Below are 22,653 nucleotides of genomic sequence, written 5' to 3' on the forward strand. Positions count from 1 at the left end.
GGTTATTTTGTGTGGGCAGCTACTTCCATTAGGATAACTTAATAAAATACGGCACATTAAATTTCCCCACCCGTGTAGCATCTGATGTTTCTAACATTAACTTTTTGTAACCAGTTCCCAGTCGCGCTCCAGACTCGCTGCAGGCCAGGAGCACTGGGACTCGCAGTATCTTGATCGAATGGAGTCCAGTCCCTGAGAAGTATGTCCATGGCATTTTAAGAGGCTATCACGTGTATTACAGGACTGGGAGGTCAAAGGTCAAACGCTCAACCAACCATGTTGGAGCCCTATCAGTCAATACATCGGGTCAGAGTCTAGAAATCAAAGCTTTAGAACCATTTACGTCTTATGATGTTTGGGTGTCTGCATTCACTGTTATGGGCAGCGGTCCCTCCAGTAGTCCAGTGACAGTCACAACTGATGAAGATGGTGAGTATATCCAGCAATGCTTCACATGATGAACCTTAATGAACCTCTTCTCATCTATTAACACGCATCATCATTTATCTCTTATCAACCCCCCGAGGGAGCATAGGGCGTCCTCCGTACCTTCCAATGCACACGGTTCTTTGCTAATGCTTTGACTCTCTCTCAGGAGTAGCCCACTCTTTCCAACTTCTGCAGCATGGACCACTTTCATTTGTTCCTTGGCCGTCCCACTTTCCTCTTTCCTTTTTGGCTGATTGTTCAACGCTTGTCTTGCCACATTGTTGCTATCTCTTCTGAGCGTATGGCCAATCCAATGCCATTTCCTGCGCATTACTGATGTTGCTATTGTTTCCATGTTGGTCCTTCTTAGCAACTTCATATAACACTGACAATTTCTAACTACGAACAGTTCATTTGGCGACTGCAACGGCTGAGTGGGTTTTTAGGTTAACTTCAGTAGGAAGAACTCGAATCAAACGCGCCAACGGGGTCATAACAGAATTTGCATATCACTTCATGATTGTCAAGAACGTAACTTATTATAGAGGAAACTCCGCGAGCGGTCAATATGAACCGAATCCTGCTACAGACCTAATTGGCAAACGTTAATAACAACATTCCCTACAAACAATACTTTAAGTTTTCTCTAGCAATCTTCATTCTGCTGTTCTGCCATTCGTCTTCGAACTAGTGCCATCACGTGCCCCTCGACTTCTTCAAGTGTACGCCAAAACTTCCAACTCAGTGTTCGTGCAGTGGGAACCCATTCCAAAACACCATGTGAAAGGAATACTACAGGGATATCACGTGCACTACAGCCAGGAAGACACGAGCTATCCTGTCATCAAGAACGTGATGACTGTAAATGGATCTGTGACGCATGTTACTTTGGACAGCATGAAACCGCTGACGAGGTATCGCGTTTGGATCACGGGCTTTACAAGAAAGGGCGTTGGCCCCAATAGCGAAAAGGAGTTTGTTTCCACTCCCCAACCAGGTAAATTTTTAACGGTATATGGTTAATAGTCTTTGCTACAACAGGAAAGTGCAGTTGAAAGCAGAGGAATGAACTTTTTATCATGCAGCTTCTAAGGTGTTATAATATAGATGGGACCCTGCGCGCGCTCTGATCATAAAGCAAATGAAGAAACCTAAGCCGTGTATTACGCTGTGGTAAAACACTCCAGATATTTGAGAACACTCGAGAAATGTAGAAAACACTCGCCTGCGGCTCGTGTTTTCCGCATTTCCCTCGTGTTCTCAAATGCCCGTCGTGTTTTATTAGAGTGTAATACACGGCTTAGGCTTCTTTATTTGTTAATGAAAAGACCATTATTGATGTTAATAGCGCTATGTAAAACATAGCAGTTTCTAGAAGTTTGATGACATAACGATTAGTTTGCTGGACTCCGGATTTGGCTTACCGGGTTCAAGCCCTGATAGGGGTCATTGTGTTGTGTTCTTGGGCATAACACTTTACTATCACAGTGTCCCTCTCCACCGATAGATAAGTTAAGTCTGCATACGAGCCAAGTGGCTCATCAGACCGGAGCTTATCCCGGTTTCAGTAGCATGAAGCGACTAGGAGTATTTCTACTCCCCCCTGAATGGGATGCCAGTCTATCGCAGGGCTAACCCCAGGATTAAATTCGTCGGTACTCATTTATACACCTGGGTGGAGAGAGGCCACGTGAGAGTAAAGTGTCTTCCCCAAGAACACAACACAAAATAACACAATGGCACAGGCATATAAAAGGACACGCATAATCGCTTCATGCTACAGAAACTGGAATAAGCTTCGACTAATGAACACAAGACACTTCAGTTCAAACTTAACATTTTTTGCAGTTCCAAACAGTCCTGAAGGAGTCCACGTAGTTATAGAAAGCCCACAGAGTGTGCGTGTCACTTGGCGGTCGTACCCAGGCCTCAAGGGGCTCGTGACGCGTTATATGGTAAAGTGGCTTCATGTGGGTAACCCCGCTGACTCTAATGTGGATGGTCATAAGATCGTGAATGCTGGAAACCCGTACCGCAGAGAAACTCAAGTTGGTGGACTGAAGCCTTATAACATGTACTCGTTCATGGTGCGAGAGGAGGTTGGGCAGGACAACTGGGGCAAATTTTCTGCTCGTGTGGATATTATTATGCCAGAAGATGGTACGGTCAAGGACCCGCTTTATCTGATCTAAAATATACTTTGTCCCTTAGTTAAGTCCTACAAGCGAGTTCTGATTCAGTTACATAGTAAGTGAATGGAGGTATGCCATATGCCGAATGACATTTTTTGGCCAGGCTGAGCAAAATGATTGGTCGTGATCTGGCTATTGCTGTTGATAATACATAAGCCAGACTCTAAACTTCAGTTTTCTGTGGCTAATTCTTAATCTAGTTAGTGCTAGGAGAAGTATTAGAGAGGTTAGGAATTCCGTTTACGACAAATGGCGCACGTCAAAATTAAATTTTAACCCTCTTTCTTCAGCTATATTTACACTAAAGTGAAAATATTCCGTTGTATTTCCTTTGAATAGGAGTCTTTTTTTCTATTTTTGTGTTGGTTTGGTCGTTCGCTGGACATGTCACAGGGGCGTATCTGGGGAGGGGTCCAGGGGTGCCCGTTACCCTCCCTGTTGTAAGCCTTTTTTAGGCCAATAAGCTGTAACAGGTGGCAAAAACGACATAACTATCTGGTGAGTACCCTCACTTTGACACAGTGTGACCCCCCCCCCCCCACCTATGAAAACTCCTGGCTACGCCCCTGTGTCATTTTTTGACCCTCTATTAGTTGGGCTTGGTCTGATTAGCCGTTACCTCTGTCCGTTCCAGTTCCCTCTCCTCCACGCAGGATTTCAGTGAAGCAGAAGGAGAAATCTCGTCTAGTTCTTCAATGGAGAAAACCGGAAGAAACAAACGGCATCATCAAAAAATACGTACTTCACTTTCGCGATAGCGACGGAGTTACTAAAACTTATACCTTGCACTCTGACGTCGACAAAGAGTATGTGACATATGAGGTGACTCTTCCTGATGTCGAGGCTGAGTACAAGATAAAAGTAAGTAAAAAAAAAAAAAGAACTCAGTTAGACAAGTTCTTACTGGCAGACCCCCATGTATACGTATGATTTTTCATTCACGTCGTTTAAGTCACGTTGATGGAAATCTATTGGTGCGTTTTTGGTCAAAACGGAGGTTCTTAAAACGTGTATAAAGCCCAGGCCAAACGGACTCGCAAGTTTCTTCGCAAGTACACGCAAGTATAACACTTCAAGGCCACAGGCTTAGTCCCTCGCCACTGCCAATACCCTGTATTTCATCGGCTAATAGGTTGCCATAACAACGAATGGACTTCACTCAACTTGCGTTGATTTGGGTTGAGTGGCCAAACGGCGAACAACTTGTGTCGACTTGCGTGCTAATTTGATCTCGACTAAAGTGAGCGCAAGTCATCGCAAGTCAACGCAAGTGCACCCAAGGCCTGGCCAAACGGACTCGCAAGTATACCGAAGTTTTCAACTTGCGTCTACTTGCGAGTCCATTTGGCCAGGGCTTAAGTTTCGAAATCTAAAAATATTGCAAACGTAGTCAAACGTACATGTGTACGTTTCCAATTTGAAATATTCGAAAATGATTAAGTTGAAAAATGCAGCGTGAAAAAGATAACCTCGTCGCTCAGAGATTACCAAAAAGATAGCAATGACCCCTTCCCTCCCCCATGTACACCCGTTTTTACCCTTTGACTGATACAGTCTTACACTAGTAAGTATTGGTGCAATGTTACCCTCTCCACCCTAGGTACAAGCATTCAACTCATTACCGGGACAGATGAGCGATGAGATTACGGTTCAACACTCGCCCAACATTCAGACATCGGAAGGTAAATATTTCCTCTTTCAACGTTCTAGTGTTTGCTTATAACGGTAAAAAAAAAACACAAGCTTTACTTTATTAAACTGAGGTAGTTTTACGTTAACAAGTAAGTAAAGGAAAAGGTGATCTACTTCGTAAGCTTCCATGACTGATCAACAAATGCAATCCTACATTTTAATATTTGAAGTAAGTTGTTAAAAACCGCTTTTCAGTAGGTAAATAAACTCACCCTACCCTCCAAAGGGTCACAGTTTCCACCGTCGTTCCGTCCTCAACTTCTCAAATTTCCGAAATCGATCCTCCAGTTTCAAGTTCAACGCTAGGAAAGTGACTGAGAACTTAAAGCTTTGTACCCCTGTTATGCATAGAGAATTTAATAATTACTGGCTGCCTAGTTTATCCACTCGTAATTTGATGTACCTCCGCTCGTTTCAAGAGGTTTTCTAACAAAAGTGTTGTTAGACTTCTCTACAAACTCTTACAAACAACGAAGACACTAAAACCGGAAGTGGCGTTATATTTTCGCGGCATTTCACTGCCGTAAAACCTTTCCCACATCAAAGTTCGCGACAAACCAATCAGAATCTTTGTCTATTGTGCTGATATCTTGCAATATCAAGTCACTGACCTGATACCGCTGAATTTCTGGTCATATCTGGGATACGGTTAATATCTAATTGTACCATTCTCAATGGTATCCTTTGGCAGCATATCAGGCTTGGTTGGTTTGAGCGAAATACGAACCGTGAGTCGACCAAACTCGCTTGATATGCCGCCGAAGAGAAGAAAAAAGGTACGGTTAGGTCTAAATAACAAGCGCATTTAATTTTCCAGGTCGTAAACCTAACAATATCAAGTTCAAGTTTATATGGCTTGTCGCTGGACTGGCTACTGTTGTTTTACTTCTGGTGTTGGTCACTATATTTGTCCTTGTTAGGTTTGTATAATGCACTCTTTACTCCGCCATTTGTTTCCTTATTCTATTTAAATTAAGCTTAGTTTAACAAATATTCGAGAGGAAATACTGCACAATCCCGATGTAACGAGCATAATTGTAGCTTGCGAGCAGGCTCATGTTGGGGCACAAGTGCGCGCGGCGTAGCTGCGCGCGCGAAATCGAGCGGCGAAGCCGCGAGACGAGAACTTTCTTGGTGCCTCTTCACCAGACTCCTTCCCGCCGGATCGCCTCGCTCTTCGCCGCTCGCGAGCGTGACTCAAAGATGAGCCTGCTCGCAGACCAGCATAATTGTTGCCACACATACTGTTCTTTATGTCCTAGTTTTATACTCTAGTTACCTCATTATGGCCATACAAACAGATTAGAATTACGTTTTGCTTTATGAAGTTTTTGAGGTTATACTCCAACAATTTAGAATGCTTACATCTGGAGATCCCTTTATTGTATCTTCCTCAATCTTACATAATTTTCATTGACAAAGTTTAGTTAACTGGTAGTCTAGAAAGTTGATTATTTTGATTGAAGTGTATAGAATCTGATCAAATAATGAATGAAGATATATCATACAGAATGGAAAGCATTCTTAAATTGTCACACGTTTTTTGCAGACGAGAATCACGACGCTCGAAAAATCATGCTGACATTCATAAACGTACATGTAAGTTGGTTTTGACCTTTTTATTGGATATCTCTCAGTCTTCTAAGCGAGGAGGTTCGGAGACTCTGGTCTTTGGGGGCTTTCATTACACGGACTTCTGTCTTGCACTCTCTACGGCCACACGGAACGAACTGAACTTGGAGGATTAAATATCTTTTTAGAATACTAGTCCAAACACTACCACACGACTTTCAGAAGCGAACCACAAAGTTCTTGAAACAACCAATAGAAACTAAAGTTTAGAGAACAAGAAACCTAAACAGGATCTTTGTGGGAGATTCAGACCAAGGCCAGTAGACAAACTCAAACATGACCATCGATGGGGTATTGTTCGGAACTTAAGTATTCTCGATAAACTAAAATAAACAACCTGAAGTTACAAGACTCACTGTGTGGGAAGTCGGGCCCTAGAATCACAAGACTAACGTGGTAACTACAATATGATAAGCAATTGGTGATCACGAACTAAAAAGAACTCAAGTCTATAAAAATTGTTAAGCTTCATAATATTTTTACGCTCCAGTGTGATTTTTAAGGGACGCAGGGGCGGATCAGGGTTTTTTCTTGGGAGGGGGTGCACCAGTAAGGGATGGTGTAACTGACTGGTGAGGTAAACAAATTTTAAAAGCGTATACAAAGACGAAGGCTTGATCTCCCGGGGAGGAGGGAGTTGCGCACCCCCTGCACCCTCCCCCTAGATCCGCCCCTACAGCCGACGCCGCCGTCTTTACCTCCATTTCCAAGCTTCTCTTAGAAAAACGTGAAAAATTTTGAAGGTCATCTGTGATTTCCAGTCCCTTGCATTTAGGTTAACTAACTGGAGCTTCTAGACAACCTAATACCATTAGAGTAACTGTTGGTAATCCAAAAGGATCCGTGGCTGCCTGGCACAGTCTAAATAGTTCAAAAGTTGTAAATAGTGATAAAAAAGTGCCAAAATAAACTCAATTATGTACCAGACGTTTCGGGCCCAGCCCTTTCTCAGAGCTAAGTTTTTCAATTAGAATCCATTAACCTGTGTGATAGACGTAGTGGCCTTACGGGTTGTTTACCGGTTTTCCGATCAAGTGGTCTGGGTTCGAGCTCTATCTGGAATCTTTGCGTTGTGCTCTTGGGCAAGACACTTAATCTTACAGTGCCTCGCTCTAGTTAGGACAACTTGCCTGATGACAAAATGCTTAGGAAGAAACCCATTAGGAAGAAATCATAATAGGCTAGAATATTCTTCGTCTATTACCAACTCTATAAGCAACCTTTTTGAAACATCTTTTGGTGCTTCTATAGAATAAGTACTAATCGAAAACTTCATGTTATTGTCTTGTAGTGTCCATCGTATCACAGAGCGCTCGCCCCAGGCGACCAGTTCCTGTTAAGGAGCTTGTAGAACACTGTGCTCGTTTCCATGACAACAACAACGCCTTATTTAACGACGAGTTTAGGGTAAGAAGATTTCGAGAAGGAAATATACATTAAAGATCAAACAAGACAACAACAAAAGACTGAATTTAAACAATATTATTTGGCCAATGAACACATTTAGAAGCGAGGATGACATAAAATGGTGATGATGATGATGATGATGATGATGAAAATGGCCAGGGTGGAAATAGAGCTTGAAATAACGAAGCTGGCGTTTTCAATTTTAACTTGTTTGATTGAAAACAGCGAGAAACTTTCTTCCTATTCTGTTATGTAATTTTGAGCTTACATCCAGTAGAACTACGATATGTTAACAGCGGCATAATTTCACTTCGTGTAACACGCTAGGATTCCTTGCAGTAATTCTCTAGCCGGTGTATAGCCGCCCCCTACCCTGAAAAAATCGGGGGAAGGGGCGGAGGGGGTGACTGTATACAGACTATAATTGTCAAGAGATCCTCAAGATGTTCAAAGGGAAAAGCTGATCATTGCAATTGTGTTTACAGTTTACGCAATTGACGTGAAGCCTGAAAAGATTTAGACCTTCAAAAGGAACATCTGAACTCATGACCTTCTCACTATAACATCTGGCCTACCAGCTGACATATAGAGCTACACATGGGCCGAAAGTCAGCTTAGAGTTCACATGTTACCGCTGCCTCGTCCCCAGCCGCCCGCAAACAAAACTGAACAGCGTGGCGGAGATCAATCCTCGTTCCAAGCTCCCTCGCACTTCGCGCTCGACCGACTCATTCCGCTAAGTAAAGCTGGTGGAGAAGGCAGCTGTTCCCATTCAAGGAATATAATAACAAGGTGTTTTTTCATACTGCTTAAACATATTATACACTATTTTTATTTTACTTTTCAGTGCCTTGATCTTCTCACCTGGAAATCGACTTGGGAAGCCAGTCAGGATGCGCATAACAGAAGCAAGAATCGCTATTGTAACATAGTGGCATGTAAGTTGAAAATGTTGTCCTTATACGGATATACCATTGCACTAGCTGTAAAATGTGAAACAATATTTCAATTTTTTTATTCCGTTTTCCTATGTGAATGTTTGCATCAGTTTTAAAATTAACAGTAGTGTAGTTAATTTTAAGTTTAGCTTCTTCGAGTAACACACTGCGTCCTGAATATAATCAAAAGAGTTATAATACATCGAACAAGAGAGACAGTGTTTCACCACACTTCCAAATACCGATAAGTAAGATAGTTTGATCAGATAATTTATAAAACGCGGCAAATATTTTTCAACATTATTTTTGGACAAAACTCGACGTCATTTGGGAATGTGATGAAACGCTTTCTCGAGTGTTTTGTATTTTTCCTCTTTCGAAACTAGAACTAAGGAGAAAAGGAGAGATACTGTAAGATTTGATATCTAACTCTACATCGCGGTTATGATTCCCTTTGAGTTAATTATGAGCTTGACAAGTCTTGTTACTTAAAGCTACGTTTTTTGTTTTTGTATTTTTTTTTTTTCAGATGATCATAGTCGTGTTGTGCTCACAGGCAAAAGAGAGACTCCCGGGTCAGACTACATCAACGCTAATTATGTAGATGTAAGATTGTTATTTGCTGTATTGACGACGAGTTTCTAATTTCGAATTTATTATTGCATTGATTTAGATGATTGTAATTGTAACGGTGTTCTTCCCGAAAAATCCAGAGCGTTGAGTATATGTTGAGTATCTGTGTCCCAGAATATATTTAAGATACCAATGTAGAAAATGACAAAAAATTAAGGATCAAATTGATTGATTGACTGACTGACTGACTGACTGACTGAATGTCTGACTGACTGACTAACCGACTGTCCGACTGACTGACTGTCTGACTGACGGACTGACTGACTGACTGACGGACTGACGGACTGACGGACTGAGTGACTCACGGACTAGCAGACTGACAGACTCGCGGACTGACTAAGTGACTTACATAAGGTATAAGAATTTTCTTACCTAAATGGTAGTACTATTATAATTTACTGAAGTATAAAGTAATTTTAGTAATTGTAATTTACTTACTTTCAGGGATACAGTTTCCCAGCTAAGTACATCGCAACCCAAGGTATATCAAAAAGAAAAATATTTTGCTAATGATGTTAATTTAACTAAGGGAGCCTTCATAGCCTTGGCAGTTAAACATTTCGAATGAGGACAATGTAGTCAGAGGGCGCATTTTGTCAATTCATCAACTTTTTCACTCTCTGAGTTCTTGAGTCAATTAGCGGTCCTCACTTTAAAGTCTTAGATAAAATCCTATGATGTAATTGTTCCAACGATAGTTACTTTATTATGATTTACAACGTCTAGCTAACAGTAGCTGGTAAAATTAATAGCGTGGTTTAACTTAAAAAAAATCCTATTCTCGTTCTCACGCTGTCCTCCTACAATTTGCTTTATTCTGCGAGTTTCTTTATAAAGAACCTTTTGATTTTCTCGGCTTTTATAGTACCAGTGACATGTTTTATTTGTAACTTTTTCTAGGTCCCTTGAAGGAAACAGTCAACGATTTCTGGCGGATGATTTGGGAAAAAAATGTTAAAACGATAATTATGATTGAAATGCAGGGAAGAGACGTACGTTAATGGGAATTGTAACGCATCATGTAGTTATTTCCACCTTTTCTTCTAGGATCATAGGGCATTTAGTTTTAATAATCAAACGTTTCAGACTCCAGGCCCGGGTTGTTCAAAAGGTGGATAACGCTATCCACCGGATAAATCACTATCCAGCGGATAGCATGGTTTGTTTGTCAACACTTATCCACTGGATCGCGATTTATCCGGTGGATAGCGTTTTCTAGCCTTCGAACAACTGAGGGCAGTTCTTCAGTCAAGGTGCAATGGAACTTCATTAGTTAATAGACCGTATTCATAAATGGCGGCTAATTTAAATTGTTTTTGGATGCATTTAAATTAGCCCAACTAATCTCGTTTGAGAGTAAAAGTTCTTTTGAATTACCAACTCAAAAACGAGGTTAGCTGGGCTAATTTTAATACTACTAAAGAATTTTTAATTGGCAGACATCTATGAATAAGGTCTATAAAGACTTCATGTGGGACACAAAGTGCCTGCGTTTATTTCAAGTATATCTTACTTATAAATCATTAAAGCTTTAGTGGCCAAACTTCGTGCCGTCTCCTAAGAATTAACAGGGAACATCTTGTTGTGTCAATTTCTTGGTCATGTGACTTGAAGTTTCTAAGGCAGCAAAGGTTACAAAATGGGATTGGACTATTGTACTATTGAGTGAATACTTTGGAGACATATGTTTACAAAGAAAACAGGCAAATGGCAACGTTAGAAACTTAAGTGAGGTATCTTTGTTATCACATTGAATTGGTGAACTGTTTTGTGAACGCGAGAATGACGATTTGTTCAAAAACAGGAAGATGCAGCGAGCGAGAAGTACTGGCACGAGTCAGAACCGACAGCGTACGGTCACGTGGTTGTATCAGTGCTTAGTAGCATGCTTATGACTGATTGGACTACCAGGGAATTTATTATTTGGGTGAGTTAAACATTACAGTTAGTTATCTTAAAACGTTATGTGAAGTTTTACTACACGAAGATTCAGTAGACCACTCCACTAAATGCGACCACTACTTTTGTACGGAAACTTTTTTGGACCTAACAACAAAACTTCTATTTGGTATAAAAGAATGTGAGGGGTTCGACTCTCTTCTACTGTAATTCCCTGCAGACATATCTCATAAGGAAATTGGCCTTTTGATCTTGATTCTCAAAAACTTTGTTGCGAGTTCATAACAGCTCTTCCATCAAGGTAAATAAAAGTTACATTTACATTTTTTACGTACTGAAGTCAACAGATCCCAATAACATGGACAAACGAGAGGTCACTCAGTATCACTTCAGCTCATGGCCTGATCACTGTGTCCCGCGGGACACTGCAGCGTTCTTGATGTTTCATCACAAGTTGAAGGCAACTCTGGTTGTTGATCCTGGACCCGTTGTCGTTCATTGCAGGTCAGTGGTCATCCCTAAATTGGACGGTACATCACGTAAATTCATGTCAGTAAGGGTGTTTGGCGTTCGCGAGCTAATCTTGGGCCTGCCAATTTTTTGCTTCAGAGAAAAAAAACGTCTTTCAAGCCACTCCTCTTTTTCAAATCAATACATTCAAACCTCGCTTTGAGGCCGAGTAAAGAGGGAAAAATTATCGCGCAGCATGTTAAGCAATAATGTTGCAATGCAAGTTGGAAGGTAATACTGTGCGTAGTACCACCAGTGTTGCAAGTTGCGGCAATATGTTGCACAAAGAAAGACTCGTGGCTACTTCGTGCAACATGTTGTAACTTGGACCGTAACACGCGTCGTAACACGTTTCAACTTGCAACGCAACATTGCAGCACGACGAGTTCCAATAAAATTTCACATTTAACGCTGAATCGGACACCTAACCTAGCCTCAGCTTGTCTAGTTTTCTTACTATTAAGAGTAGTTTTTTTGGCCTAATTAAGTGAATTGTTTTTATGCTGTTTATTTTTCCTTTCGTCAATCTGGCAAAATAAGATAGTCGGTTGTTGTTGTCAAAGTTTGGGTCCCTAACTCGTCGACCTTTTTTTTTTCAAACTATGCCTTCATACGGACATCTTGTTAAATACAGACACTTTCTTTGACCTCTTTGGTGTCGGCATGAATGTGGTTCGGGTGTACGTACTTGATTTTTTGTGTTCTTTCAATAAGAGAAGCCGCTGTTTCAAATTTTTCCTAGTGCCGGTGTTGGACGAACGGGCTGCTTTATTGCAATTGACTCGCTCATGGAGCAAATGGAAACTGAGAGGGTAGTAGACGTGTATGGATTTGTGGCACAAATGAGGAAACAGAGAAACTACATGGTTCAAACAGAGGTGAGTTCCCGGGGTGAGTTATGAAGTAGTGTAGCAGCTCTCGTAAGCTTGTAATTCTATTTGTCGTCATTGCAGCGGCTGTTATTGTTTTGGGGCTAGGGGGGGAGAGGCATTGTTCCTGTTGTTTCTTCCATTGTCCTCTCAAAGGGTTTCAAGTCATTCATGTGAGACCTTACAAGAGATGCAAGATGACCCAGTTATGTAAATACGCACTGGATATCTCTCAATCTTCTAAGCGAGGAGGTACCGAGACTCTGGTCTCTGGGGCTTTTTTTACACGGACTTTTATTCCCCGTCTAACTTCTACATCTGCTTCTTCTTCTGAAGGTGCTACCACTATTAGAGTACTACAACGTCACTAACAAATGTACCTGCACTTAAATATCCTATCGGTAGCCATGTGTAGGCCGCATGAGACGAACTGACCTTGGAGGATTAAACGTCTTTTTAGAATACCTACCCAAACACTACCACACGACTTCCAGAAGCGAACTACACAGTTCTTGAAACAACCAATAGAAAACTAAAGTTTAGAGAACAAGTAACTTAAACAGGATCTTTGTGGGAGATTCAGACCAAGGCCAGTAGACGAACCCAAACATGACCATCGATGGGGTTTTGTTCGGAGCTTAACTAAGATAAACAACTTGAAGCCATAAGACTCACTGTGTGGGCAGTCGGCCCAAGAATCACAAGACTAACCGTGATAACTACAAAATAATAACAATTGGTGATCACCGACTAAAAATTCTAAATTCTATACAGGTTTTTGAGCTTTGCAACATACGTAGTCAGTATTTAATGTTAAGAAATCCGTGACAATAATTTGTCCTATTCTTCTCTCCTTATAAGAAAAACTGCTTTATCTATGACGCTCAACCTCGGATATAAACGACTATTTTCGTTTGGCGCAAAAATATTCGCAAGTGACAGTCCACGAACATTATTTGTCGCGAAAAGCGTTTTTTCCCCTTTGTAAGACTGTATAGAAACGGGTAATGTAAATAATTAGGAACAGACAATCTCTAAGGGCAGAGGATCAGAGAAGATTTCGAAATAAAATTTTACGCTATTGCGTTTATTATCTTTCATAAGGCCTCTTTCTCTTGAACCGTTCACAATCTTTGAAGGAAGTATCGTTTGGATTTCGTTTCACGATTGATCCCACATATGATGTGAGGTTCAGTCGCGCTGGATTTTAACACATCTTCTAACAGAGAGCTTGGTCATACCCCATGTTATTTCCTATCTAACATGACGTCACTTGACACGTTTCCTTTTTAGGAGCAATATCGATTTATCTATGACGTTCTTAGAGACGCATGTGTTTGTGGTGAGACTACGATCCCGTCAAGTGAACTGGTCAGCGTGTTGCTAGGCGTTACTGGGGATGAGCCGGAAGTCGTCGCTCAAAGAGCAAATGAGTTTGAGGTGACAGTGATATTTCATAAAGGAGCTCAGTCACGACATTCTGAGTTATTTTGGCCACATACAAAATTACATTTAAATTGAAGGAAATCTGAAAATGATAGTTCACTAAGATAGAAAAACACCAGAGATAATGATCAACCATAAAGGAACAAGGATGGCTAAGGATGGAGAAGATTAACACGGATTACAAACAACCAACTTGAATAATTTAGGCTAAACTTTTCAAGATGCGTAAGCCGTGACGAAGCTCCTTTAAGCCGAAATTTCAAGGACTAAACTTCGACTGATATAAGATTCACTTCACTTTTGCCAGTTACGGCTTGTATAATGTCTAGTTTGTGACCGTATGTGAGTAGTTCGTCATTTGTTTCTTTTTCTTTCCACAGAATCTTCAAGACTATTCTACCAACCCAGCCCTCTTCAGAGAAGCATTAGTTCGAGAAAACGTTGTGAAAAACCGATGTCCAGAGATATTGCCATGTAAGCAACAGATATAACAATGTTTTTATTGTCACCCTCGATACGCTCGTTATTTTTTATAAGAATATTGTTCGTCTGGCCGAGGCTGAATATTCTTATTCTTCTGTCGATTTTAGGCTGAAAATATTCTTGTAAATATTCTTAGATTATAGCGTATGACATTTCTGTTTTCGAATGTATTTGTTGTATGGATGGTGTTGAAGTAATTTTGGAGCCCGCCTGCGGGCATTTAAGCCTGAAATGATGCACATGATTTCTTGCAAAAATGTTATTGGAATCGCACATACGGCTAGTGCTGTTTTTGTTGCTTCTTGGCCAGTTTTGCCGTTTAGCGAAAGGAGAAATTTTATACGGTTTAGTTAAAAACATATCTGACTGGATTCGCAAAAATATAGCCACAGAATTTGACTTGTCACTGATAATCTTGACACAATTCTGTCCTAGAGCTAGCTTTCCACAAGGCTTATCATATCAAAACCGCGGCGGGGAGCTGATCTATAGCTTTCTAAAACCTGCATCGTCCTAAATGGACTGAACAAGAGCTTCCTACATCGAGAATCGATTGAACTTCAAACAAACTAGGCCATAATTATGGGTTAGCGAACACTCATTATGTTGTCGTTACGTCAATTATCGCCCGGAAGCCACGCAAATAAATTTCTTCCAAGCTAGCGAATCACAGACAGTTCTGATAGTTAGCTATGTCGAGAACGCCTAAAATTGATAAAACAAGGAAACTCTACATACGATCAGCGCTTGACCTAATGTTCTTCACTCCGTTCGTGGCCATGTTTTGCTCATAAATAGCAATGTCCCAGATGTACTTGAATTTTGTCGAGCGGGAAATGCCATATCCAGACTTCAACAGATTCTAGAAATGTCTAGTCCATTGTACCTCTAAGCCCTAAATTGATGTGGCTAAAGTTCTTTGTTGTCTAAAGCAAGCACAACATTATCGCCGCAGTGCAAACGGCCTAATATTACTGGGCTAAATGACGTCCCGTTTTAGTACATCTCCGGGCCCTTTCATGTATGATAATGGACGACGCTTGCTAGCAAATCGTTAGACTTGAACCTTCATTGGATCTAATTATGTCCTCGGGCAGGAAAATCACAAGCTAAAGGAATGGAGGGGTTCAAAAAAAATCTCAGCCTAAAATCTCAACCTCGGCTTTATTCTTAAAATATTTTTAAAATTTCGCAAACTTCAGTCTCGATATTCTTACAAAACATATTCTTATAAAGAAGGTAAAAAAAGTCTGACTTTCTTCCTTTATTCCTTTATTTTTGTTTATATTCTTGTCTTGTCTTCACACACTTTATTGCTGCAATGGCGGCAGATAAGATTTGCGGATCTGTAGCTCCCAATGCCAACAGGAAAAAGAAAGTGGATATTACGTTCTTTCTTTGATGAAAGTTCCCTTTTTACCCCGCACAAGTGTACATCGACAGCAGGAAAAAAGCCACAAACTAGTACTTTTGTTTTTGGTATTCAACGCTGAGCGGGTTAAGCGATCTATATATAAAGGCTCGAAAATCAGGCCGCTGGCGGCCTTAACAAAACCGAAAAGCATTCACAAAGGGAACGTAGCTATCAACTGAAAAAAGACTCAGTTCTGCATGAAGAAAGGCAGAGGACACTGTTTCAAGTAATTTTCTATAAAAGAACCAAAATGATCTAAGTTTCCTGCCGGTCATCTCTTTATCTTATGAGATTTGGCTTACTTTTCTTCAAGTTAATCACAACAGAGTTTGTCTAAAGACGACCGGAGACGAAGCTTGTTCAGATTACATCAACGCCAGCTTTATTGATGTGAGTTTTTAACAGTTTATATCTACTATTGTGTTTTTATTGGGTCATTTTTGATAGAGGGATTTAATCTGGAAGGTTTGGTTTAGTATTGACGTCGCCCCTTTTGATTCACGAATATGAGACGCTGACCTGGGGGGTACTCACTATAATGGCCTATGCGGGGATGCTCCGCCCAAAAGGGGCACCTTTTCTATCAAAATGGTATATAATAGGGCAAGCTGGGGTCTGACCTCGGGGCGGAGCTCTTCCCGTATAAAACTTTGTAGAGTACCCCCCCGGAGGGGCGTTGATGTCCACTCAACGGCTAGTGTATTATTGCCTTGTTGTTTTGTATTGAGTCAGAAGGGAACCTTTCTCCCCCTAGCTGTAAAGACGGGTGCTTGCGAACTTTTAGGGAAAACGGCGGAGATGCTTCGCGGGGGAAGGGGGGGGGGGGGGCACAGAATAGGGGAGCAGAAAGACCCATCCCGTTCCCGAGGGTTGTTCTGGGAAATTAGAAATTTTCGCTTTCTTTGGATATCGATTGGAAGCCTGCTCGACTGAACAGCTTGTAGTCTCATTTCAAATTTTGCCGAGCAAGTTCTTAAGTCCCGCGTTTGCGCTTTGAGGTCGCAGTGTGTCAGATTAATTGACCCGGCCTTGTTTTTATTTCTTTTTTAGAGTTACAACGAAGGCAGTTCCTACATCGCCACTCAGGGGCCAATGGCAAGCACTGTGAACGACTTTTGGCGCATGGTGTGGGAACAGCGGTCAACCATAGTGGTCATGCTCACTGATCTCCAAGAAAATGGGGCGGTAATGCCAGTGTAACACACTGATGACTTTTTTTTGTCGAGTACAAATAATTAATTTTCCTTTTCTCGGACTTTTTTTACCCAACCAAAATAGAGCTTGAAATAGCTTACATTGAGCTTCCTGGAGTAAAAATAAATGAGTCTGGCAATTTCCTTGTAAAATAATTTCATTTCTGAGAGCTTCTCCAGGCCTTATTTTCATTAAAATTTTTCCTTTCTGCTGTTAGGAACAAAGTGTTCGGTACTGGCCGGAAGAAGGTTGTGCCAAATATGGAAAACTTCGGGTGACGAAGATTGACGAGGAGATTCTCGAAGACCACACCCAAAGAGTCTTTAAACTAAGGCGTCATGGGGTGAGTCGGTTGATGTAATTACGCCATATTTTTTTGGAAAACGATAGATTATTTTACAGTTCCTAGTAGAGGCATCTACTGTACTCTGTAAGAGGTCTGACTACTGTACTGTATAGACGATCTTTAAAAAAGATGATTTGCTGCGATAGAATTAGAACGTGATTGGAGATGAAACATGCCTTAACGCCTTAACCCCCTCTTATGTCTCTCGCTATTTCTAAGTGATATGAATCATATTTCTGCATAGGTTTCAAATGTTGTTTGCGGCAATCATACACCTACACGTGTAGGTTGGTCACTATAATTATTTGAAGATATAATGAGATGAATAATGTCTTAAAGCATCATCGTTGTCAAAATCCAGTGAATTTCAATGTGCTGTTCCGTATTTTTTATGGAGGACATTTGTTTTCTAGATGCAGTTTTGTGTCATTTGCTTTTCTTGACCACGTAGACGTAGACGAATCAAGTACAAGTATTTCTTTCTTTGGCTAATGTATCAATGCTTATGTTTTCTTTCATTCACAGAGTGACGAAAGTCTTGTACTGTACCACTTTCAATGCCACGGCTGGAAGGAGAATGGGCTGACTCGGGCCGAGAGCCTTGTATACCTTCAACAGCAGGTTCACAAGGTGGAGCCTGGGGAGCACAGGGGACCAATCATAGTGCACTGCAGGTATCGCAGTAATATCGAACCCACTCCTCTAGTAACTGATCTCTAGGGAGATTACAAGGCCTTTTCCCAGTTAATAGAAAGGGGAAAATGATGTCGATGATGTTGTTGATGATGATGACGACGACTAAAGCATCTATTAGAATGTTCAGATTAATGTTTTGGCTGTTATTGTGTTATTGTAGCAATGGTGATGGCCGCACAGGAGTGTTTCTGAGCCTGTGTTTGAGTATCGAGAGACTGGATACTGAGGATACTGTAGACATATTCCAAACTGTCAGGTGGCTTAGATCACAGAGAGCTGGACTGGTGTCTAACGCGGTTAGTAGACTGGGTCTAAAAATGTAATCTTAATGTATGTCACGTGACCAACAACTAAAAGGTACAAAACACTTTTTTCTCCACACTAAGAGCTCGATGTTACTCACAATATTGATTTTGTGAAAGTGATATACCTCTTAATATTACCTTATATGATGGCTATATGTCGTTAAGATAAAACACGCGCTGTGATTGGCCGGACTTTCACGTAATAGCCACGGACATAAATGATGTGAATGTCTGGTTGGGTGGTCAAAAGTCGATAGCAAAATGAGCAGTATAAAACCCCTACTAACTAGGGACTATAGAATCTCGCCTTCGGTCTTTTTTGTACTGACCGAACTTCGCGAGGTACTTACTGGAAAGACCTTGGACGATACTTACCTGAAAGGCATAACAAAACTGAGTATTTTCTCTTTGTGAAGGATCAGTACAACTTCTGTTATGAGCTTATAAAGAGCTACATGGCCTGGAGGACCAGAGCAACTATCAAGAATGTCTATAGCTATGTCTAAAAACGGTCAGCTACCAAAGAGACGGATCAGTCATATGAGAGGACTAAATTATCTGAGTTTACTCAGTGTTATACACTGACTATACCATTAACATAGCTTAACAATATAGAGCTTAAGGTCAGGAAGCGTTGGAATATTGCGCATGATGTTGCAAGCAACCACTGAAATCAACCTCGGTTTATTTTCCCTAGAAACTTGATAGCCCCGTCAGCAAAATTGCGCACAGTATTTCAGCGTTTATTGCAGACAATATTGGGTAATGTTACAACGTGTGCCTTTAGATAGACTACGAGTAGTCCCTCTTTCGCTTAGTCCGTCGAACGAGACCGTAAATAAACCGCGAGTAAAAAGTGGTCGCGTGAAATCCTGCTTCTCGCGCCAGGGATTTCGCGCGACCATTTGTTTTTTTCGCAGATTTCCTTCGCGTCACGCACGACGGACTAAGCGAAAGAGGGACTACTCGTAGTCTGGCCTTTAAGAAGACTTATCAATATCACTGCACAGCTAAACGAATTGAGGACGACATGTCCCAAGAGTAAACCGTTTCAGATTATATCATATTTTATTAAAGTAAGTAAACGCAAGGTAACTTGGAACAATTGTGGCATATTTTATTTCCATAGTGACGAATTTAGTTCCTGGTTAAAACAGACAGTAGGTTTCCTTTATCAGTTCTGTTTAAGTTATATAAGATAATTTATTTTGGGCGAGCGGTTGTTTATTTTAACTTATGCAGTGCTTACCTCAGCAAACACCATCCACGTTTAAAAAGATGATTAAAATAATTCATAGCAATAAAATATTAGATAAGAAGTTCACCTACATTAGACGTAGAGATTCACATACTGTGAAGAGAAAACACTCGTTCGTTTCTATAGCACATAAGTTTTGAGAAATCAGTTTCACGTGGAGACTCCTTTAAGAGCAAATTGCATTAGAATGTGTTCCTAGATAGGTACCGAAGAAGTCTCCGTTTTTTGTTTGGCCAGGCGTTCAAAGTGCTTAAGATATATCGCACTGCTGATTCATACGGGAGCTGGTTTATTCACTCAAAACAAAACAACGCTACTAATTTATGAAGGGGGGTCTTAACAAGGAACAGTGTTCATAGAAGCTTAATGACTACCATTTGGAGTTTAAAACTTTCCGAACAGAGTCATAGAAACTGTTATAGCACTTATAGGCTACTTTAGTCAGTTGTATTTGTTATAAATTTATATTAGTTTCATTGTTGATTTTGAATTCACCGTCGATCAGATAGGTCAAACTGAACTGATTATTGTTTTTATTTTTCCTATACGGGAGATCCAGTTTTAGCATCACATTTGAAGCTTACAGTCAAAACATGTTGCAAATTTTCCATTTGTACAATCTGCTATGCAGGTCTATGCCATTCAAAATCGACTCTAAATTCCTTTCCGTGAATTTTCAATGTGGTCTCCACACCGAATACTGGCAGCCTCAAATGGATTTCTTGTAAATATTTTACCATGGTCTCAGAGGTTTCTTTCTTCTTTCTGCTACTTAAAGGAGCTTCGTCACGGTTTGCGCTTGTTACAAAGTATAGCCGAAGCTCTTCGTTTGTAATCCGTGTCAATCTTCTTCATCCTAAGCCAGCCTTGTTCCCTTATGGTTTATTATTATCTCTTTGGTGTTTTTCTATCTTAGTAAACTACTATTTTCAGGTTCCCTTCAATTTAAGGGTAATTTTCTACGTGGCCAAAATAACTCAAGATGCCGTGTCTGAGCTCCTTTAGTGAAAAATCCGTCCTAGAGGTCAAATCAGGCGAGCGTAGAAACCTTTTCTTGTTTTGGACTGCTCACGTTAGTAAAACCTGTGACAGTCAAGCTTTAACGCACGGGTCCGTCACAGATCTGACTACACTTTTCTTTTTTAAAAAGTAAGAATGTTTATTTTTTATGCCTAGACTGGATATTCTTACTTTTCTGCCGAAATTAGGCTGAAAATTTTCTTGTGTACATTCTTAGATCAATTAGATTACTGAGTATGGTCATGTTTGTGACCTGGAATTGAACTATCAAATAGGACTGTATGGTGTCTGTACCGTGTTATAATGCGTTCATGCTTTATCGCTTTACCTTATACGTAGTTTTTATCTTTTTTTTGGCGCATTACGTCAAAAATAGGAAAGAATTTACTACACTTTTCAATGGTAAAATAAAGTTCATTTTAAACATTATTACTGTGACTTTTATTTATTGTATTTCATTTTCCATTAATTTAACACCTGCGGTAAAAAAAGAAAAAGGTTTCTAACAAAATATCTGCCTTTGGGTATATTCTTATAATTAAAGAAATAAAAAAAGATTCTTTTTATATATATATATAAAAAAAAAAAAAAAAAAACGCGAAAAAAGTGTATACCACCACGGCTTTGGCTATAAATTGTCTCAAATGTGTAAGTATCTGTCCTCGTTGTTATAATACATATGACCGAACCTTTAACAACATCATATGTTGATCTGTCACGGGCACGCCGCGAATCCGTCACGGGGCCATCACGAAGCCATCACGGACAGGACCGTCAACTCTTTCACCCATTGATGGTCACGGGTACTTGGACGTCACGGGTACTTGGACGTCACGGGTTGGGTCTTATCAACCTCTGGTATGACGACAGTTCATCATTTCCCTCCTTTTGAATGCTGATGGAAAGTTTATCCGGGTGAGCGTTTTAAAAACTTTGAAAATTGCAAATCCTCCAGTTGTAGGTACTATTCCCTTGACCAATCGCTTCTCAGAGGATCACGCAAGTGGGTACATAACGTCTAACGTGACAGAAACCCATGATGGTTTGAGCCCAGGTCCTGCGCAGTCAAGCGCACTGGGATCGTCCAAAATGGCGGGACAGATTCGAGTGCTTCAACTCGATGCAGAACAAGAACTAGAAACCAAATTATACAGACTCGAAAAAGGTAAGGTTCTTTTACTTGAACAACCCAAAGTACTAGTACAAGTATCAGAATTAGACATAAGTTTACCATTTCCCCCTTAAAATTAAGCGACAGTACAACTGCAGAAAGTAGAAGCTAATCTCAGCTGTCAACTTTGATTTGATTCCCGAATGTTATTGTTTGTGTATTGAATAACGAGTTCCCAAAATAGAGTCCAATAGCACAGTTGACAAAAGGAGAAGCAACACTTGCGTATATTAAGCAGTCGTATTCTAGACACAGATATAAAATTTCATGTTTTCTTGATGCCGGGTAAAGTCGAGTGTTTTTGCCCAATTGCAATACATTGTTATACACCAGTGAACAAAGTCAGGCATAATTGTGGGGGTGTTACTGATTAATTTTATGCATAAGCTGTGCGATAATTTTGCAAAACATTTTAGGTAAAATTGAGGGAAGTGTTAGTATTTAAACTCCTGAAATATGTTGTTACGTCCTAATGACAGAGTTTACAAACAGAAAGCTTATTGCCATTGTCCTGACGTTTAGATTTTATAAACACAGTAGCCAATATTGATTCCCTTTCCCTTATTCATGCGGATCTCTTTAGTTATACGCGGTGTAGTTATAAATACAATACATAATTTTATTAATTCCTCCCAACTAGGCTTTTCAGAATTAATTTACATATTATCAAGAAGAGATTAAATTAAATGATGTGCTGAAATTACATAAATGTTTAGTAATGAAATAACAAGCATGATACATATACTTATGCTAACAATAATAACCCTGAACATTGTAATTAAACACAATTACTACATTTACACCTCCCTTTTTACCTTCCTCTTGAATTCGCTAAGTGATTTTGTAGGATTTCTGGCGTGGGTTGTTCGAAAGGTGGATAATGCTATCCACTGGATAAATCACTATCCAGTGGATAGCGTGGTTTGTTTTTTTAACATTTATCCACTGGATAGTGATTTATCTGGTGGATAGCATTATCCACCTTTCGAACAACTGGGGCCTAGTTGTTTAGGCTCATACATCTTACTAGATGTTTTGGTTTGTAGTATCACTGTATATTTTTACAAGTTGTGTTGTATTTTGACGAGCTCGTATGGCATCTCCTCTGCTTCACAAAGG

General features: G+C 40.3%; 2 protein-coding genes across 3 annotated transcripts in view; both read left to right on the forward strand.

Annotated features, from left to right (window-relative positions):
* The window catches only part of LOC145468080 (receptor-type tyrosine-protein phosphatase F-like), a 29,339-nt gene extending 8,847 nt beyond the window's left edge, over window positions 1-20,492 (forward strand). Inside the window, exons 6-28 of one of the 2 annotated variants that reach the window (XM_081451750.1) lie at window positions 115-429; window positions 1,121-1,426; window positions 2,278-2,589; window positions 3,256-3,482; window positions 4,222-4,303; window positions 5,131-5,233; window positions 5,863-5,912; window positions 7,237-7,352; window positions 8,200-8,290; window positions 8,820-8,896; window positions 9,368-9,404; window positions 9,824-9,915; window positions 10,728-10,850; window positions 11,163-11,326; window positions 12,075-12,210; window positions 13,495-13,641; window positions 14,028-14,121; window positions 15,858-15,934; window positions 16,595-16,729; window positions 16,956-17,081; window positions 17,610-17,758; window positions 17,941-18,076; window positions 18,502-20,492. In XM_081451750.1, coding sequence (XP_081307876.1) covers window positions 115-429; window positions 1,121-1,426; window positions 2,278-2,589; window positions 3,256-3,482; window positions 4,222-4,303; window positions 5,131-5,233; window positions 5,863-5,912; window positions 7,237-7,352; window positions 8,200-8,290; window positions 8,820-8,896; window positions 9,368-9,404; window positions 9,824-9,915; window positions 10,728-10,850; window positions 11,163-11,326; window positions 12,075-12,210; window positions 13,495-13,641; window positions 14,028-14,121; window positions 15,858-15,934; window positions 16,595-16,729; window positions 16,956-17,081; window positions 17,610-17,758; window positions 17,941-18,076; window positions 18,502-18,591 — 3,185 coding nt within the window. In that variant the 3' untranslated portion in view covers window positions 18,592-20,492. The remainder of the gene's footprint in view (window positions 1-114; window positions 430-1,120; window positions 1,427-2,277; window positions 2,590-3,255; window positions 3,483-4,221; window positions 4,304-5,130; window positions 5,234-5,862; window positions 5,913-7,236; window positions 7,353-8,199; window positions 8,291-8,819; window positions 8,897-9,367; window positions 9,405-9,823; window positions 9,916-10,727; window positions 10,851-11,162; window positions 11,327-12,074; window positions 12,211-13,494; window positions 13,642-14,027; window positions 14,122-15,857; window positions 15,935-16,594; window positions 16,730-16,955; window positions 17,082-17,609; window positions 17,759-17,940; window positions 18,077-18,501) is intronic. The other variant, XM_081451751.1, reaches the window with a different exon arrangement.
* A 745-nt stretch (window positions 20,493-21,237) lies between these two features.
* Window positions 21,238-22,653, forward strand: part of LOC145468085 (glycogen debranching enzyme-like) — a 34,798-nt gene continuing 33,382 nt past the window's right edge. Inside the window, exon 1 of the mRNA XM_081451757.1 lies at window positions 21,238-21,528. Within this exon, the coding sequence (XP_081307883.1) occupies window positions 21,453-21,528 (76 nt within the window). The 5' untranslated portion in view covers window positions 21,238-21,452. The remainder of the gene's footprint in view (window positions 21,529-22,653) is intronic.

This window comes from Orbicella franksi, chromosome 14 (genome assembly GCF_964199315.1).
Source record: "Orbicella franksi chromosome 14, jaOrbFran1.1, whole genome shotgun sequence".
Taxonomy (NCBI): Eukaryota; Metazoa; Cnidaria; class Anthozoa; order Scleractinia; family Merulinidae; genus Orbicella; species Orbicella franksi.